We start from the raw sequence: 17,599 nt of genomic DNA, 5'->3' as shown, positions 1-17,599 counted from the left end.
CGATTTATCTGTTGAGGGCCTGCTAAATCCTTAAACTATGGTAAAAGAATCACCACACATGCTCAACACATAAATCTAAACCTCCACTCTTATATCACATACAACACTTAATGTGATAGCATATCTGAGTGAAGTTTACTTCATTGAGTTTACACCCAACGGGTGCCAAAGGCTAAACTCCAGAAGGTGGCCACGACTGTGGTGATACTCAGTGAGAGGAAACATTCTCTCGGCTGAGATAACTTGAATCGAGTGCTTGTTTGCATTTGGTAAAAAGTTTAAGCAAACACATCTTTCAGCTGGGTCAAACATTGAACTGGTTAATATAGAGTATTGACACTCACTTAACGGTGAAATAAGAAACGTTTATAAAACTTTACGAATCACTTTAGAGCATTTAATCAGCTCCTACTGCTGTTCATCTAAAGATAATATTAAAAGCGAATATGAAATGGAAAACAAATCCATCACCTCAGAAGCCCCCCTACTGCCGTTTGATTTAGGAACAGGAGATAATTGGCTTTCATATTGTGATATTGAACTGGCATGTGTGTTTCCACGAGCCGTTTATCGAGTGGAGACTGGCTGCTCTGCAGTGTTTTGATGAATGTAGCTCTAAGGAAGGATCATGTGGTTCTCCGGACTATTTTCCAAAGTTTTCATTCCCTGCTCTAAAAAAGAAAATGCGGCTCAAAGCAGTGATTATGTAAGTGGGGAAGATGGTTTTCTCCAAATTAGCATAAGAGGCAGTTTACTGGCTGGGTGAAATTAGACAACAGACGCTCCTTCACAAAACTAATGGGGGAATACCACCCACAAAAACAAGCTGCACCATATGGTAATGAACTGGAATTTTCATGTAATGTTACGCTGAGTCTCGCCTTGTTTAAATGTTTTATTTAGGTACCTCAACATGGTCTCTCATTAGAGTATTTTGTGAGTTTATCATACCACTTTCTGTAGTGAAACATGTGGCACTTTTTTTGTTTGAGCTGATTCACTGAATTGTGCAATTAATGATAACCTAATCACCTGTTCATTCAGTCTTTGCATTTCTATCAGCCCCAAGCAAAAAATATGGAATCAACACTTTTGGAGGATGCTCATTCGGCTTTTTTTTTTAAATCAGGTAAAATAACTAATTCTGCAGTCACAATTAATACTTGCACAAGTCCAAATATGCAAAATGGTTTGCAGTTAAAAGAAAGTAATTGCATTTTAAAAACCTGTTATACCCAGCTGATTGACAGAAAAAATGGCCATGACAAAAGAGCTGTATGCCAAAACAACGGAAAGGATTGTAACATTCCTTTAAAAAGGTAATTCAACTCAGGTAGTGGCAAAAACATGGTAGTTATTCCCAGTCGGATGGGTCTAAAATTTGGAACAAGCGCAAACAAAACTGGAAGGTTGAAAAAAAGTTTTAAATAAAGGTAGACTAAGGAATGTGACAAAGCATTGGGACAGAAAACTCAAAGCAAAATGCCTAAAAAATACAAAATGTACAAGAAAAAAAAGACTGTAAGAAACTGTTTGAAGGAAATGGGATTTGCACAAAAAGAGTGAAAATAAACCATTAATAACACCAAAACTGACGAAATCAAGTTTTATAGGTCAAAGAGAAACAGACTGCCGATGATTGGACAAAAGTGATACTCAGTGATAATTAATAATAATTCTATCTGCAATAGACAAGGAGACAATGCTGGAACTTTAGTTTGGTGCATGTCCAATGATACGTATAAAGATGACTGACTGACGAAAACAAGCACATTTACAATCGCTGACGACCCAGGGAGATGGCAGTCATTCCATTTACAGGTTTACACTGAAGTTTTGGACATTCCTCATTCCATCAAGCAAAAGTAGGTCCAAGATAATTAAGTCCTTTTTCTCGGTGATAATGTATCTTGCCACAGACAAAAGAGCTTTTCTTTAGGAAAAACCACTGACCACAAACCACTGACAAGGCCAGCGAATGTCTGGATCTCAATCCGCTGGAAAATGTGGTGGGAAAAAAAAAATGTCCCTAACTAGACTGGAATCCTACAGCGCTGACTGTCAACTGTCCAACAAAAAAGTTGGAACTTGACTGAATGAAGAATATTCTCTCATTAGTGAAAGCTAGGCCTAAAAGAGACAAAAAGCCTGAGGAGCTTCAACAAAGTACTAATTGTAATTATTTTGGTTATTTTTCATCAACTTTGTCAGGAAAGAAAGTAAATTTGTTATCAGTTATAATATTCTAATCTTTTTTTTTTATAGGTTTTACAAATCTAGAACATGCAGTTGTTAACCCCCTGGAGTCTAAGGACTTTTCAGAGACTTTGAGGGAGTTGTCACCACCTTGACATTTTCAAGTATTTCAACTAACTGTAAACATCTATGCAAAAGTGACACATATGGTTGTATTCTGAAAAGCCTAACAAAAAACAATATGAGAGTGAAGTGAATGTAATACAAACAAGTTTTATTTAAATTGAGGGGAATCACAACTGTACAAAAAAACAAGTTTTAGAGGTCTTCAAACAGTGCAAGAAAACAGACTATAAATGTATCTAGCCAAGACTTTTGAAGGTTGAACCTTGTAAACAAAAGTGTTGGCTGCATAAAAGTAAAAAGTGCAGTCAGAAATGTTTTTTTGTTTTCACACAAACTGTAAAAAAGTAATTGTGACTCCAGGCATTGTCTCTGAGAGTTGAATACTAATTAGATGGGTGTGTAACACCCCTGATTCCCCCCACCCCCCTGTCACTCTCCATGTGATAAATGTCTGTCACTGGCAGGACATTGCTGCCTTCCCCCACATGCTGGCTGAATGGGGCGTGTTCTCACCTGTGAATAGCCACTCAATCACCTGGGGCCTCATGTACAAAGCGTGCGTACGCACAAAATAGTGGCGTACGCACCTTTTCACGTCAACGATCAGATGTATCAAGAGTGAAATGACCGTGGAAATGTGTGGTGCCTCACGGCAGCTTCAGGGCTGGCGTACGCACGTTTCTGCAGCTGTTGATTCTTTGGCGACACCTAAGGTGATGTTGGGAAACTGTTATAATAAATAAATGTGAAAACAATTAGTCCTCAGACTGTGATGTGCACATTTGAGATAGATGAACAATTAATACTGATAAACAATTAATACACCCATGTGTCTCCATTTACACGAGTGGATATAAAAGCAGCGCAAAGTGGTGCAATGCATACCATTAAAAACAATGCCTGCTTTAGCTGTTTTAGAAGACTTTGCAAATGGTGCAATTCGAAGAGAGCGTGTTCACTACAACAGAGAGGATTAGCTGGCATATGATGGCGACTGATTACTCATTAGCCGTTTTGAGGGAAATCTTCCTGGAACTGTGTGCAGAGCTGCGGCCGGCGTTGGAGCGCAACACAGCGAGGAGCCATGCGCTGCGCTGCCTGTGCCCACAGGTGATGTGCACACTGGGGTTCCAATCGGAGCATTCCAGGGGCAGGTGGCCAACCGATTGGGACTGTGCCAGTCTACCCTGAGCCGAGCCATGCCAGCCGCGTGGGACAGAATTATCCGTATCTCAGCCACGTGTATCAAATTCCCAACAGGCCAACATTAAAGCTCAGTTTGAAGCGAGAGCCGATTTTGTAATCGGAGCTATCGACTGCACACACATTGCTATAAAAGCGCAATCACATGATGAATTTGTATGTTAACAGGGAACATTTTCATTCATCATATGTATTTTCATACATATTTTCATCAGATCATATGTGATGCGTAAATGCAATTAACCAACATTGTAGGGAGGTGCCCTGGTTCAACGCACGATTCATACATTCTGAGTAACAGCATCATTGGGAACAGACTTACAAGGTGGCACTGTGCGTGATGGCTGGCTTCTTGGTGAGTAACTTCATTCTTGTAATTGTCCTAATATTATTCCCTGTGACGCCCATTGAGTATGTGCGCCCCCAATTTCTATCCCGTCTTCACAGCATCATTATTATATTATATTATATTATATATATTAGTCGGTGGTTAAAGTTAGTTTCTTGCTGTTTTTTGCTGGTTAAACTTCAGTTTAAGATCTCTCTAACAAGCCCCTGATCGTCTCTGTGGGCAAATGTTAATAACCCTGTGCGTAAAGTGTGAAATGTCTTAATCAGCCTCGACTTTTCCCCGGTGCACTTCTGCACGTTACTGTATGAACACGTTGTTGTGAGTTACACAAAAACATCGGTATTTAGCTTGGGGGTTATCAGAGTCACCCACATGAGCTCCCACCACCCCAGAGAGAGCAGTGTCACCCATTGTTGCCCCGACTCTCAGAGTCAGTCACCCCCCCCCCCCCCGACTGCGATGGGCAGCCAGTCTCCGTTTCACGTCCACCTTAATGTTGGACCACTTCTTCTTCACCTCTGCTTGTGTGGCTTCTCAGACCCCACAGCATTAACAGCCTCGCACAGGCTCTCCCACCAACTCCTCTTAGTTTGCTGCTTATGTCGGAGGACAGCGTGCCAAAGAACACATTTTAGCAGGCCTTCACTTCAGAAAGTAGCACCGACACCACCTCGCTTTCCGTGAAGTTCTTCTTTTTTCCCGTCTTATTCATTCTTTTTTCTTTATTTTCTGACCGTACACAGAGGGGAATCGCAGGTGCAGGGCTCATTTAAATATGATTTGTGTATTTAAGTAGGGGCGTGGACAGGGAGGAGTCGGGTGCTCCGACATGTGCGCTCAATTCCACGTTGATTGGGATGTACAAACGAAATGTGCTTGGATTAATGCGTGCACACAGATTCGTACATCCGACGTTGGAGGGCATTTGGGTTTGAGCGTACGCCATGTTTCAGTAGGAAATCCACGCAAGTCTTTGTACATGAGGCCCCTGGTACTTTACATGTGAATAGCGATAGGTGTGGCCTAGGAGGCTGCTGCAGTCTGAGACTACAGAAAATCCAAAGATTTCTGTTCACTCTCTTTAAAAAGGGCCACCTATATAATTTATTTTAATATATATATATATATATATATATATATATATATTTGAAAACTAGAAGTTTCAAGGTTTTTAATGGTGTCACTTATATGTTTGAATGACAAAAACTCACAGAGTTACAGATGTGTTTTTGGAGATGTGTAAAAAATCCCGCCGGCGGGATTTAGACTCCAGAGTGTTAAACAAATTTGATTTGTGACTGTATCTGGGATTTTGTTTTTTCTTTTCCAGCTGGATAAAAATCGCCCCAAGAGTGGTGAATCCATATTTCTTTCCAAGAGTTGGCATGCAGACCTGTATCACATCATAGAACCAAACTGATTTGCAAACAAAAGTCTATTTTAATCCCTGGATTTGCCAACACAGTAGAGACAAAGGGATGCTCACCTACAGTGAGCCTCTTGCTGGCTGATGGATGGTCCTGGTGGGGAATGTGGAAGAGGCGTGAGGTTGTTTTTGGCACCAGCACACAGAGAAGGCCAGACAGTCACATTATGCCAGCCAGACAGGACTCCAGGGAGAGCCATGTTAAATATCATCTCCAGGAGTGCAAATGGCAGGAGTTTATGGTGTTTGGGGGTACGTGTTTGTTTGTGTGCCTTGGTCTGCTTTGAAATATGTCCGTCCAAGCTGTGTGCATCTACGCTTGTGCATGCCTTTGCCTTGTACTGACAATACAATGGCAAAGAGAGGGGTGATGTGAACAGATGACATTAGAGGAAAGGAAAAAAAAAACAGGCCAGGCTCCTAATTATCCATCAATGATGCAACACGACTGAGAAAAACAAAACCAGCACTGCTGTGAAGCTGCTTCTATAAAGCCAGGTTGAGGGTGGTGGAGAATGCAGAGAGAAAGTACTCAAAAACAAGGAATGATTTACTCTTGGTGTGCTCAAATAAAAACCTCTGGAGTTGTATTGTTTTCGAAACAACACCATGGTCTGGAATCCACCAAAAACAGTAGCTGTTCTGACGCAGAGCAATGAGGGGGAGCAGACAGCAGAGAAAACTACCGAGAGATAGAAAAATGCCTCGTCCAAATCTAAGAAATATTTGATGCTGTCAAAATCTGACAGTTAAATTGATTCAGTCTTGTTACCTCCGCCAAGGAGGTTATGTGATCGCCCGAGTTTGTCTGTTGTTTTGTCTGGATGTCTGGATGTTCGTCTGGATGTCTGGATGTTCGTCTGTTCGTCTGTTCGCTGCAATCTTGCGACCTGCCACAAGGTGGCTTGGCTTGGTTGTTTCGTTGTCGTTGAGGGAGGGGTAGGAGGGGGTGCGCAGGTGAAAAGCTTACACTAACTGCGCAGGGGGGAAGGTAAACACAAATGGAAGCCGTCTCTTTGCCGTTTCTGAGAAGTCGCATCTGAAAGATACAGTGCACAGTGAAAATGAGTACACCCCTGTTGAAAAGTAACATTTTGAACAATATTTTAATACACACACAAGTTATTCCCAAAACGTGCATAGAGTAAGTTTAATACAACATCTGTTCAGCTTACAACAGAAAAGAAAGGTCAATAATATAACTTAAATGACATATTTGTCCATTTTTGTGAAATTATGCTGGTGCAAAAGTGAGTACACCCCTATGTTAAACTCCCTGAGAATGGGCTGTGTTGGCCCGAAATGTCATGAAATGAAAAGGCATTAAAAGGGAGGTCATCGTTGTGCGTTTCATCCTTGCCTTACATTGAAATTTTACATTTTGAGTCTGCACCAGGCTAAAAGAGACGTGTGTGAGATTTGACTGATTTCCTATGGAGAGTATCATGATCTGCTTCAGTAGTCACAGTACATGTTGACAAGCATGTTTCTTTTGGTGAAATTCAGCTTCCTACTGTTGATGGCATCCATACAGCCCCAAACCATGTCACTCCCACTACTATGCTTGACTTTAAGCATGGGGCACTTTTCTCTGTACAAATCACTTTTTACCACCACACAGGCTTGACACCATCGAAAGCAAATTTGTTCATCTTGGTGTCATCAGATCACAGGACATGGTTCCAGCAATCCATATCCTTAGTTTGTTTGTCTCTGATGAGACAATGATAAACAAATTTGCTTTCGATGGTGTCAAGCATGTGTGGTGGTAAAAAGTGATTTGTACAAAGAAAAGTGCCCCATGCTTAAAGTCAAGCATAGTAGTGGGAGTGACATGGTTTGGGGCTGTATGGATGCCATCAACAGTAGGAAGCTGAATTTCACCAAAAGAAACATGCTTGTCAACATGTACTGTGACTACTGAAGCAGATCATGATACTCTCCATAGGATTTCAGTCAAATCTCACACACGTCTCTTTTAGCCTGGTGCAGACTCAAAATGTAAAATTTCAATGTAAGGCAAGGATGAAACGCACAACGATGACCTCCCTTTTAATGCCTTTTCATTTCATGACATTTCGGGCCAACACGGCCCATTCTCAGGGAGTTTAACATAGGGGTGTACTCACTTTTGCACTAGCGTAATTTCACAAAAATGGACAAATATGTCATTTAAGTTATATTATTGACCTGTCTTTTCTGTTGTAAGCTGAACAGATGTTGTATTAAACTTACTCTATGCACGTTTTGGGAATAACTTGTGTGTGTATTAAAATATTGTTCAAAATGTTACTTTTCAACAGGGGTGTACTCATTTTCACTGTGCACTGTAGCATCTTAACTTTGTAAACCTTTTCAATCGGAACACGAGCCAGCTGAATCTATGCACAAGTTTAAGCAGACACATCGCTTTCTGTCGGACGTGGTGGATTACGACGTTAATCGTTTCAGACCATTCGCTACAATATATGGGTGGATAAAAAAAAATGCGCTTATAAAACAAAGCTTCATTGGCGGAGGTCTGCACTCTCTGAGTGCATTTCTAGTTAACATATGAAATACTCCAAAGATAAAAAAAAGGAGGCAAAAGTAGATCAGACATTTTTGTTCCGATATGCAGCGATGAGCACCAAATGGGACTAGTCCTTATAAAAAGTAATCCGTTTTTAAAAGCTTACCATTTATCTTAAACTAAGTTATACAGCAACAACATGGGGTCAACTTTTCATGGTCAACCAGCAGTCACAATTTAAAGCCAATAGAAGCCAATTTGTTGCACTTTTATAAAAGATATATCTTAGGTTTTATATACATCAGGATATACGCTAAGTTCATGGCAAAGTACCATCCAACATCCAACAATTAACAAATCACTAGGAATTTAGCTAACTAAAAATTTCAATGCCGGCTAAAGCTTGGCAGACTATTAAGGAGCAGCTCTTGGGATTTGTAAATTACTTTTATGCATCCATCCTTGCAAAGAAATCTCACAAACTGTTTCTGAAAGTTAAATATGACAATGGCCACTAAAAAAAAAAGTATGATGGGAGCACAGTCTATGAGGTGTAGAATACATTTTATTCTCAACCTCTATCTTAATTTATTTACTACTTTTCTATAGACAGCACACACTCTCATATCTTTCCACCGAAGAGAAGTCGTCCATAGATAAATGAGGAGCCATTCAGTCAAACTTCTGGTTGATGGGAGGCATGTGACAGGGTGTCAGAGAGCTGGTGACTGTAGGAGAATAACAAAAAGATTCCCTGCATGCTTTGGCAGGTTATGACACTTTTGAACCAAGCCCCTTTAGATATAAAAGTCTGGTTAGTTTCAGACTCGGTCCACCACTCTGCCACTGTTTCCAGATCAGAGAGTCACACCAGTGTTTGCTGGTTTCTGGGCAGTAATCTTTAACTCACCTCACAAGTCAGACATTTAGCTGCAATTACTTGTGTTCATCATGTTGTATTTCCAGTGGTCCAGGAGTGAAACTGAATTCAAACTACAGCAGTGATATAATGTAATGTCTACTGAGTTGCAAATGTAAACTACGTTGACCCAAGTATAAGTTTGTCTGGAAGACATTATAGCAGGGCTGTAGTACTCGAGTCCGGTCTTGGACTCCAGTCCGGACTCGAGACCGTTTTTTTATGGTCTCGGACTTGTCTCGGACTCGCTGGTATTTGACTTGGACTTGTCTCGGTCTTGGCCACTGGTCTTGCCAAATATGGTTCTTGGTCTCGACCGAGTCCAGGCGTCTTTATTTTGTTACAATATTCAAGGGAAAAGTAACCACTTGATAACCAATCACACACCAGTTTATTTTTGCGCGCCCTGCATCTGAGCCTTGCCAACGTTCTTAACCTTATCGTTCATTTATTGATTCACACACACAGTGAGAAGATGTCGGCCAATTCCGCTATAGTGAAATTTGGTTTTACTAATCACAAAGAATTTCTCAGCACATCACTGAAAAAAAAAAAACACAGGGCAGATTGCAGATTCTGCAAATCGACTATCTCGGAGACTTCTAGGACGACTTCAAACTTCATGAGACACCTGCAGAGGCATCATTCATCTCGGTAAGTTAACTGCAGAGCTAGGCGGTGCTTAGCCTCATAGGCTAGGCTATGTGTTATGCATTAGCTAACATAGCGGAAGATAAGCCAAGGTAATGTGTTTTTGGACATAGTTATCATCACTTACTGTACGTCTGGTGTTACTGGTTTCATGAGATATAAAAAATCAAACGATTGTGAATATGGAATAAGCGATTGGTTGTCGTGAATTACATCTGTGGTTGTGTGATGCTGTACTTGTGTTACAAAGGGTAGCAGCTACACAAACGCTCGAGCGTTTACGTTAACGTTCACTTAAGGGTAAAATAAATGGTAGGGTAAAGTAAACGTTGCATCAGGTTAAGTCAGCCCTAAAGTTATAAGTTTGATACTGTATGGTGGTAGCTGTGTGTCATATTTGCGTGAAAGGTGGTTCATTTTGGTAATGTTAATAATATCTGACATTGGCGATGATTTTATTTGATATATTTGATATTTATTACATTTATTATATTTATTATTTATATTTATATGATATTTTTGCTTTTAGATCAACAAATAATAACCCAAAATGATTGACTTTATACTGTCATGCATACAACTTGTTCTTTTCTGTCCTGGACTCGGTCTTTACTCGGACTCAAGTCTTTTGGACTCGGTCTTGACTTGGTCTCGACCGGTGAAGCTGAGTGTCTCTAAAAAGCTAAAAGCTAAACATAAATTTGTGTTAAACATGTAAACATTTTTTTTTCCTGTTTCTAATGTAAAATGAAAACCTACAATATTTTCTTGGCCTCGGGGTAGGTATCATCTGATTTGAATAAAATAATGTTGTTGAGTATAAGATTTGAAAAGACTGAGGCAAGGATTAGCAGTGGAATTAAACTAAGATCATTGGTATGGTTTAATATCTAATAGAGTAAAGCAAAAGGACACTGTTATAGTCTCTTGGATTGCACTCCCAACATCGATTAGATTTTAGAGAAAGAAGGAGCTGCCATGTGTGCTCCCATAGATGTGTTCATGTGGTGAAACGCAAAGGACAGAAACAATAAATACGCATAAAATGAAAAACCTCCAGTTAATGTAAGAAATATAGTTAATCCATCCAGGACTCTCAACCTTTTGAATCGAGGGTTGTAGCTCTTTTTTTTCTAGTTACTTTCAGTTTTTTGCCAACTTAAGTTCACTATCAGTCAAAGCTATGCATGAGTAATAACAAACTAAAAGCAAGTACATAGGGCGCAAACTTGTACAGCCTGCTGAAACCACACAATTATTATATGAAACATAGATAACATGATGGCAAAATGTATCTGCAGTCAGATGGGAGTAATGTGAACTCCACATACAGGGGATGGAGAGGACTAGCCAAAACTAACTTACTCAGGGTTTTACTTCCATACATACGAGGAAGCTCATTTAAGATTGTAATTTTGCAACACTCAAATAGCTGCACATTTTACAGATAGCCTGCAATCTTTTCCTATTCTCAGTCATAATCAACAACAAAAAATTAATGAATTTTGAACAAAACTTTGAATTTGATTTTAGTTCAAGCTTGACCATTAAGATTGAAGTTCTTTCATTCACAGAATTTCTGGAATAAAAATATAATTATGGGGAATTCATGTAGTTAGTTATTATGCTTCTCAATCAATAGAAGAAAAAAAAAATTCCAGCAGTAGCCTGAGTAGACAGCAGTATTCTCACTGATATTCATCTTTGAATTACTGACATTTACCTATTCGGAAGGAGAGCGGGCCACCAGAGGTGCTTCTCACCCACATGGCTAAGAAGAGCAGAAGCGCCCAGGCTGTGAGCATCTTCTATGACTCCTCATGGGTCCTCCCCCAGGTGTGCCCCTGTCACAGCCACCTGAAAATTAATCAGAGGAGAGCAAACCGTTTGTGCCTGGACATCATCTGACATAAAGAGGGACACACACAAGCCAAACCTGCAGATATACAGTACTTTATTCCCCTCTGTCTTGCTCTTTCCATCTATTTTTCTGCTTGCTGGCAGTGTGTCAGAGACTGTGTGAAACTGCTGCTAAGTGCATCTTAGACTCATGGGAATTTTGATGCCTTTCTTTTTGACTGCCGTTTTTTTTTTCTGTTTTGGGGAAAAGTGAGTAACTTTATTGGGTATTTGTTATTTGTGTTACAGATGGAAGGAAGGTCCCTGTCCAACTTTGTCTAAAATTAATGCCAAAATTCCCAAAGCATTTAACCTGAGTCTGCTTTAGAAACTGTTAACCTAGCTTGATACAGCATCTAACTTTACATGCTGAGTTGTGTCTGATCCATATCTATTCATGTGTTGGCCACTTATCCTGTTGCACAGGAGGCAGTCAATAAAATCCAAACATTCATGCAACATATGTTCATCTCACAAGCAATTGCGATGTATTCTCCCCTGTAAAGGTGCTGACAGGTTACAGTAAACGCTCTTGAGGCATGATGTACTTTTCTTTGGTTTGAGTTTGCAGTGTCTGAGACACTGATGTAGTATTGAGGGTCATTATTACATTATTATCTAGATGTTTCATCATTTCACACATTCTGCTTCACCTCTTTCACTCCTCCCATCAGAATAATTCTCTGTGACAGTTAAATTTCCTTAGCATAGGCAGGAGATTGGAAAATAATATTTAATAGTGAAAGTGGTTGATCAACAGAGGAAAATGATTTAATGCACAGCACAGGTGTGTGACACAGGCCAAATTTACTTGAGACAACGTATGATTGAGCTGTCCCTCTGAATCCTAACAGCTATATCAGATCTTGTTCTGCTTTGTACTTTATAAATCCTCTGGAAAAAAAAAAAAAACTGGGTGCGAGCATAAAACGATAAGCCACTTATCTCAATTAGGAATCCAAGGATGTGGCCAAATGCCAAAAAACACAATTGGTGAAAAGGGACCAAGTGCTGCCAGACCATTACTTTATGCTCATCTGTTAATCCATTTAAGCCAAATCACACTGAGTTCACTGTAACAAAATATTCAAATGTTAATAGTGTGGGGGGAAAACAGAAAAACTGTAGTTGCAAAGATGATGAATCAGAATGAAGTTGACTGTCGTTATTCCCTTCAAAAGACTCATAGCAGTTAGGATAATGAGGGTACCTCACGGCCTTTGAAGGGTGTCTTGGGAATAGTTTTAGAACACCGGAAAAAGGGTGAGTCATTAAAGATCTCACAGTGGGTAGTCAGTCCTAATTGACTCATGGCTCAACAGATGGCCTATAGATGTATTTGATCCTTCGATCAAGCATTGAAGTAAATGGATTTTTTCTACTCTCGAACCTGGAAAAAAAAAAAACACTAGCTCTGTAGCTCTGTCAGCACCAGAAGAGCAGCGGAGATTATAGGACCTTTTTAGGAAACGTACAGGGACAGAGTAAATATGCACACATACTCCACATAACACTATTTAATTCATTAGAACAAGGTTCACAAACACAGCTATTGGATTAAAACTTCTGATTTATTTTGTTCAGAGTATTACCGCTCTATCGTAAACAAATCAACAACTAGACTGCAGCGTCCGAATCTCCCACTTCACCCCATCCCAGAGGTGCTTTATTTGATAAAAATCCTGTGAATATGGAGGTCTTTGGAAATGAAATTAGATTAACACTCATGCTCATGAGATGATATGAGCTTTGTGATATGGCACATTATGCCTCCGAAAGCAGCCATTAAGAGATGGGACTACCGTGGTCATAAAGAGAAGGACACAGTCAGCGGCGCTCAGAAACTCACTTAATGCTAAGGAGCTCAAAGTGTGTCCAAAAAACACGCTTTCATGTTTTTTTCGTGCCAAGATTCTGAGCCCTAGGAGAAAATGTGACTCATCAGATGGTTTTTCAATCCTCCATTATCCAATTTTGTTGAGACCAATGCTCGTTGTTGTGTCAGTTTCCCCATCTTAACAATCACATCACATTCATGCCACTAAAATCACCCTTCCTTCCTATTTAGTTTAAGTTTCAGCAAGTCCTCTCAACCACGTTTTCATTCCCTAAATATTTTTAGTTATGACTGGCTGAAAGAAGCAGTTGAGAAAATGACTGCATATGTGGCATACAGAGCCATAGTTAATTTGATTTCCCATTTTGGACAGCTCATGTTCAGGGTGGTGAAAATAGTCTGGGTGTTTTGTGATAAGATAGGAGATTAGTTTATTGTTGTTATTATTTAGTGTAAAATGTGGTCATCAAGCAATCGGGATGCAGTGTCTAACCCTTACCAGCAGAGGGCTCGTTCGCTACACTGTGTGTTCAGGGACAAAGGGAAGTCTCGCGGGAATACGTTCCGCGAACGAGAACACACCTGTGAATGTGAAATAAGCTGTGTGTGGCGAACGGGAATAAATAAGTTTACCTACTTTTGCTCTTTGCAGGTAAGAAGGGAGGGTTAGAAGGGTGTAATTGATGTGTGAATATGTTATGTGGTATTTTATAATCCCGGTTGGACTTAATGTGATTTTGTTTATAAACGTTACTTGTTCAGCGAACGTAATGTACTGAGGATGGCTGGCCAGTGGTTAGTGTTGGTTGCCTAGCAACCTCGAGCGCCCGTTAAGCTGGAGAATAGTAGTCGATCTGCGCTGCTCATGTGTAGTTTATGATTTAAGAAATAAATAACTTAAAATAGATATATAATTAATTTGGTTAATATGACAATGTTTATGTGGTACTTTATAATCCCAGTTGGACTTTGTGATTTTGGTTATGAACGTTACTTGTTCAGCGAACGTAACGTATTGAGAATGGCTAGCCAGTGGTTAGTGTTGGTTGCCTAGCAACCTCGAGCGCCCGTTAAGCTGGAGAGGAATAGAAGTTGATCTTAAAAGCTCGCGCTGCTCATGTTTAGTTCATGGTTTAAGAAATAGATACATGATTAATTTGGTTAATATGACAATGTTTGGGAGACGTGATTGACTGACTGTATATTTCAGAAATAAGTTGATATTGAATGTACTTGATGAAACTGGTTTTTGAATAGTGATGTAAAATACATAATTATTTGTTTTGATGTTGGTGCTGATGTTATTAGAGAACGAGAACACACCTGTGAATGTGAAATAAGCTGTGTGTGGCGAACGGGAATAAATAAATTTACCTACTTTTGCTCTTTGCAGAACAAAAATCATTACAACAAATTAAATGTGTAGTGGAGGCAGTCTTCACTCTGCACCACGCTACATATTTTGGTAGCAGAGGATGGTTGATTCAGCCCACGGCCCAGTCGCATAGAAGTCTAGAAGGACAGAGCAGAGGAGGACCATGGAGGAAGCAAGGGATGAATTAAGCAGACTACTGCTGACACTGAAGGAGACGGAGCTCATTTCCCTTTGTGATCATCTAAAGTGTAACGCACCTGTCGGGGGGTTTGCCAGCAAAACAAGACGCGCCCTCATCAGGTTAGTGGAGAAAACCTTGGATGAAATTGAGGAGGATGAAGAGTCCACAGAGTCATATCAGCAGTATCTGCAGCGTGTACTGTCCTACTTGGCCCCTCTGAAGCTGACACCGGGGAAAACTGAGGCTGAGAGAGTAGTTCAAGAAATAAGTGAGTTGGAGAACTTGAAAATGCAGTACCATAAGTTGCAGCAGCAGATGGCAGAGGAAATCGGAGCGTTGGAGGAAAAGATCAAGCGGAGGACACAAACAGCAGGAGGAGACAGTACGCCTGTCATCGTGACTGCAAAAGAAGAGGACACAAGAACTGCCACCACAGCACCAACCAGACTGCCCGAAGTAACGCTGAGGCGGGAGTTCCGGATAATTGGACAGATTGGAGAAGCTGGTCAAAAGGAGAAATTGTCCTACACAAGCCTCATCAACCAAATTGAGTCTGGACAGCGGAAAGGACATGGAGAAGCGGAGATTATTGAAGCAGTCACACGGGCTGTAAGTCCAGGTCTTCATCTGAGGGAGATGCTTGAAATAAAGCGAGAACTGACGCTGCACACCCTCAAGACCATACTTAAGGGTCACTACAAAGTGGACTCCTCCTCTGACCTGCTGCATCACCTGATGAACATGACACAAGATCCAAAAGAATCAGCACAGAATTTCTTATTCAGAGCAATAGAACTGAAAGAGAAGCTAATGAGAAAATCCGCTGATGATGATGCAGGTGAGGAAGGTGAGCAGTTTAGTCCAGAGCTAATCCAGAGAAAATTCCTCCGTTCCATAGAAACTGGTCTTTACAGTGATGCGGTTAAGTTCCAGCTCAAGCCATATCTCAATAACCGTACTGTCACAGATGAGGTGCTAATTGAGCGAATCAGTGAAGCTGCAAACTTAGAACAAGAAAGACAGCAAAAACTGAGAAAAACAGCCATAAACAAGCCCCCAAAATTCAGTGAAGTGCAGGCAGAGGTGTATCCACCTGACATCTCAGCGGCAGCAGATGGCACAGTTACTAATCGTGAAGCAGCGGGGAAGGGCAAGAAAAGTCAGGGACTCAAGATGGAGGCAGACTCAATAGAAGCACTCAAGGCTGAGGTTCTAGAAATTAAAAAGTTGATGTTACAGACAGTGGAGGCCACAAAAGCCAGACCAACAGAGAAAATGTTTTCACCAAGCCGTAGTCGGCCCAGGGGTTGTAGGGCATGTCAGGAAGCTCAGATAGGTGACTCCTGCAGACATTGCTTTAAGTGTGGACAAGAGGGGCATCTCTCCAGAGGATGTCGACGGACCAGAGAGCAGCAGGGAAACGAGACTGGGCTACCGAGCCGGGACCCTTGGTAGCCCATGAATCATCCAGTCTCATCATGCAGCAACCTGCCCCCCCTCCCACACTGCCTCAAATCTCATCAGTTAACTATCTCCCACCACGACGTAAGGAAAGACTCATCAAGTTGATTGCAAAGCGACACACTGTCTATTGTACACTGGATACGGTTCCAGTGGAAGCATTATGGGACTCAGGCGCTCAGGCGACCATCATTAATGAAGAATGGAGAAAACTGCACTTACCGCACAGCATGGTGCGACCTCTCAGTGAACTGTTAGGATCAGACGTTTTATTGGGAGTGGCAGCCAACCAGACTGAAATACCCTTCATGGGCTGGGTGGAGGTAGAGTTCAGATTAGGGAAAGACTCCGCCATGACAAAGCCACTTCTCGTACCTATTTTAGTGTCAAGTGACCCACGTGTAGCAGAAGAGCCCATAATTGGCTACAATGTGATAGAGGAAATAACAGGAGACGGTCGTCAGACAGATACAATCAACACTGTGTGTCAGGCCTTCCGGATAACAGTCAAGACAGCACAAGCAGTGCTTCAGCTCATCCATGCCCCTATTGGTGAGGAAGATGTAGGAATTGCACACACAGGAAAAAGGACACTCACTTTAGGCGCTGAACAGGTCACCACAGTGTATGTTAACGTCAACACGGGAGCTCAGTATCATGGCCAAGACCTGCTTCTAGTCCCAAGTGAAGAACCTACATTGCCAGAGGGGGTAGTAATAGAGGAGGGTCTAGTCAGCATCCCCAGGAAAAGGTCAGGTTATGTGCCAGTCCCCATCGCCAACACAAACAAACACAGTGTAACCCTGACCCAGCGCACCATTCTTGGTCACCTGCAAACAGTCAAGACTGCTTATGCGGCCAACGTTGAACAGGTGAACAGAAGAGAGGGAGTGAAGCTACCAACAACACAGCATCAGCCACAGGTGAGGGCAACTAAAAAACAACAACCCGCCTGGTGGGACCCTCCGGTCGATCTTAGTCACTTAAACGAGGAACAGAGGAGGACTACCAAACAGCTGCTGAGAGAGGAGTGTCACGCGTTTGCGTACGACGATGACGACATCGGCTCAATCCCCTCATTGAAACTCCACATCACGCTGCATGACACCACTCCAGTAAGAAAAACATACATGGCAGTCCCAAAGCCACTGCACCAGGAGGTGAAGGAGTATATTCAGGACTTGTTGAATCGGGGCTGGATTGTTCCTTCACGCTCTCCGTATTCCTCACCAGTGGTGTGCGTGCGAAAGAAGGATGGGACTTTAAGACTGTGTTGTGACTACAGAGAACTGAACAAAAGGTCAGTCCCTGATCGCCACCCCATTCCCAGAATCCAAGATATGCTTGACACACTCACTGGCAGCTCCTGGTTCTCCGTACTGGACCAGGGGAAGGCCTATCACCAGGGGTTCCTGGATGAGGAGAGCCAGCCCCTGACTGCTTTCATAACCCCTTGGGGCC

The 17,599-nt window shown here is 41.5% G+C and overlaps 1 protein-coding gene across 1 annotated transcript in view; it reads right to left on the bottom strand.

Annotated features, from left to right (window-relative positions):
- The window catches only part of grik4 (glutamate receptor, ionotropic, kainate 4), a 354,718-nt gene that overhangs the window by 173,895 nt on the left and 163,224 nt on the right, over window positions 1-17,599 (bottom strand). The window contains exon 3 of the mRNA XM_075473484.1: window positions 11,109-11,242. Within this exon, the coding sequence (XP_075329599.1) occupies window positions 11,109-11,190 (82 nt within the window). The 5' untranslated portion in view covers window positions 11,191-11,242. The remainder of the gene's footprint in view (window positions 1-11,108; window positions 11,243-17,599) is intronic.

This window comes from Odontesthes bonariensis, chromosome 9, assembly GCF_027942865.1.
Source record: "Odontesthes bonariensis isolate fOdoBon6 chromosome 9, fOdoBon6.hap1, whole genome shotgun sequence".
Lineage (NCBI taxonomy): Eukaryota > Metazoa > Chordata > Actinopteri > Atheriniformes > Atherinopsidae > Odontesthes > Odontesthes bonariensis.
This window is presented reverse-complemented; position numbering and strand designations above follow the sequence as displayed.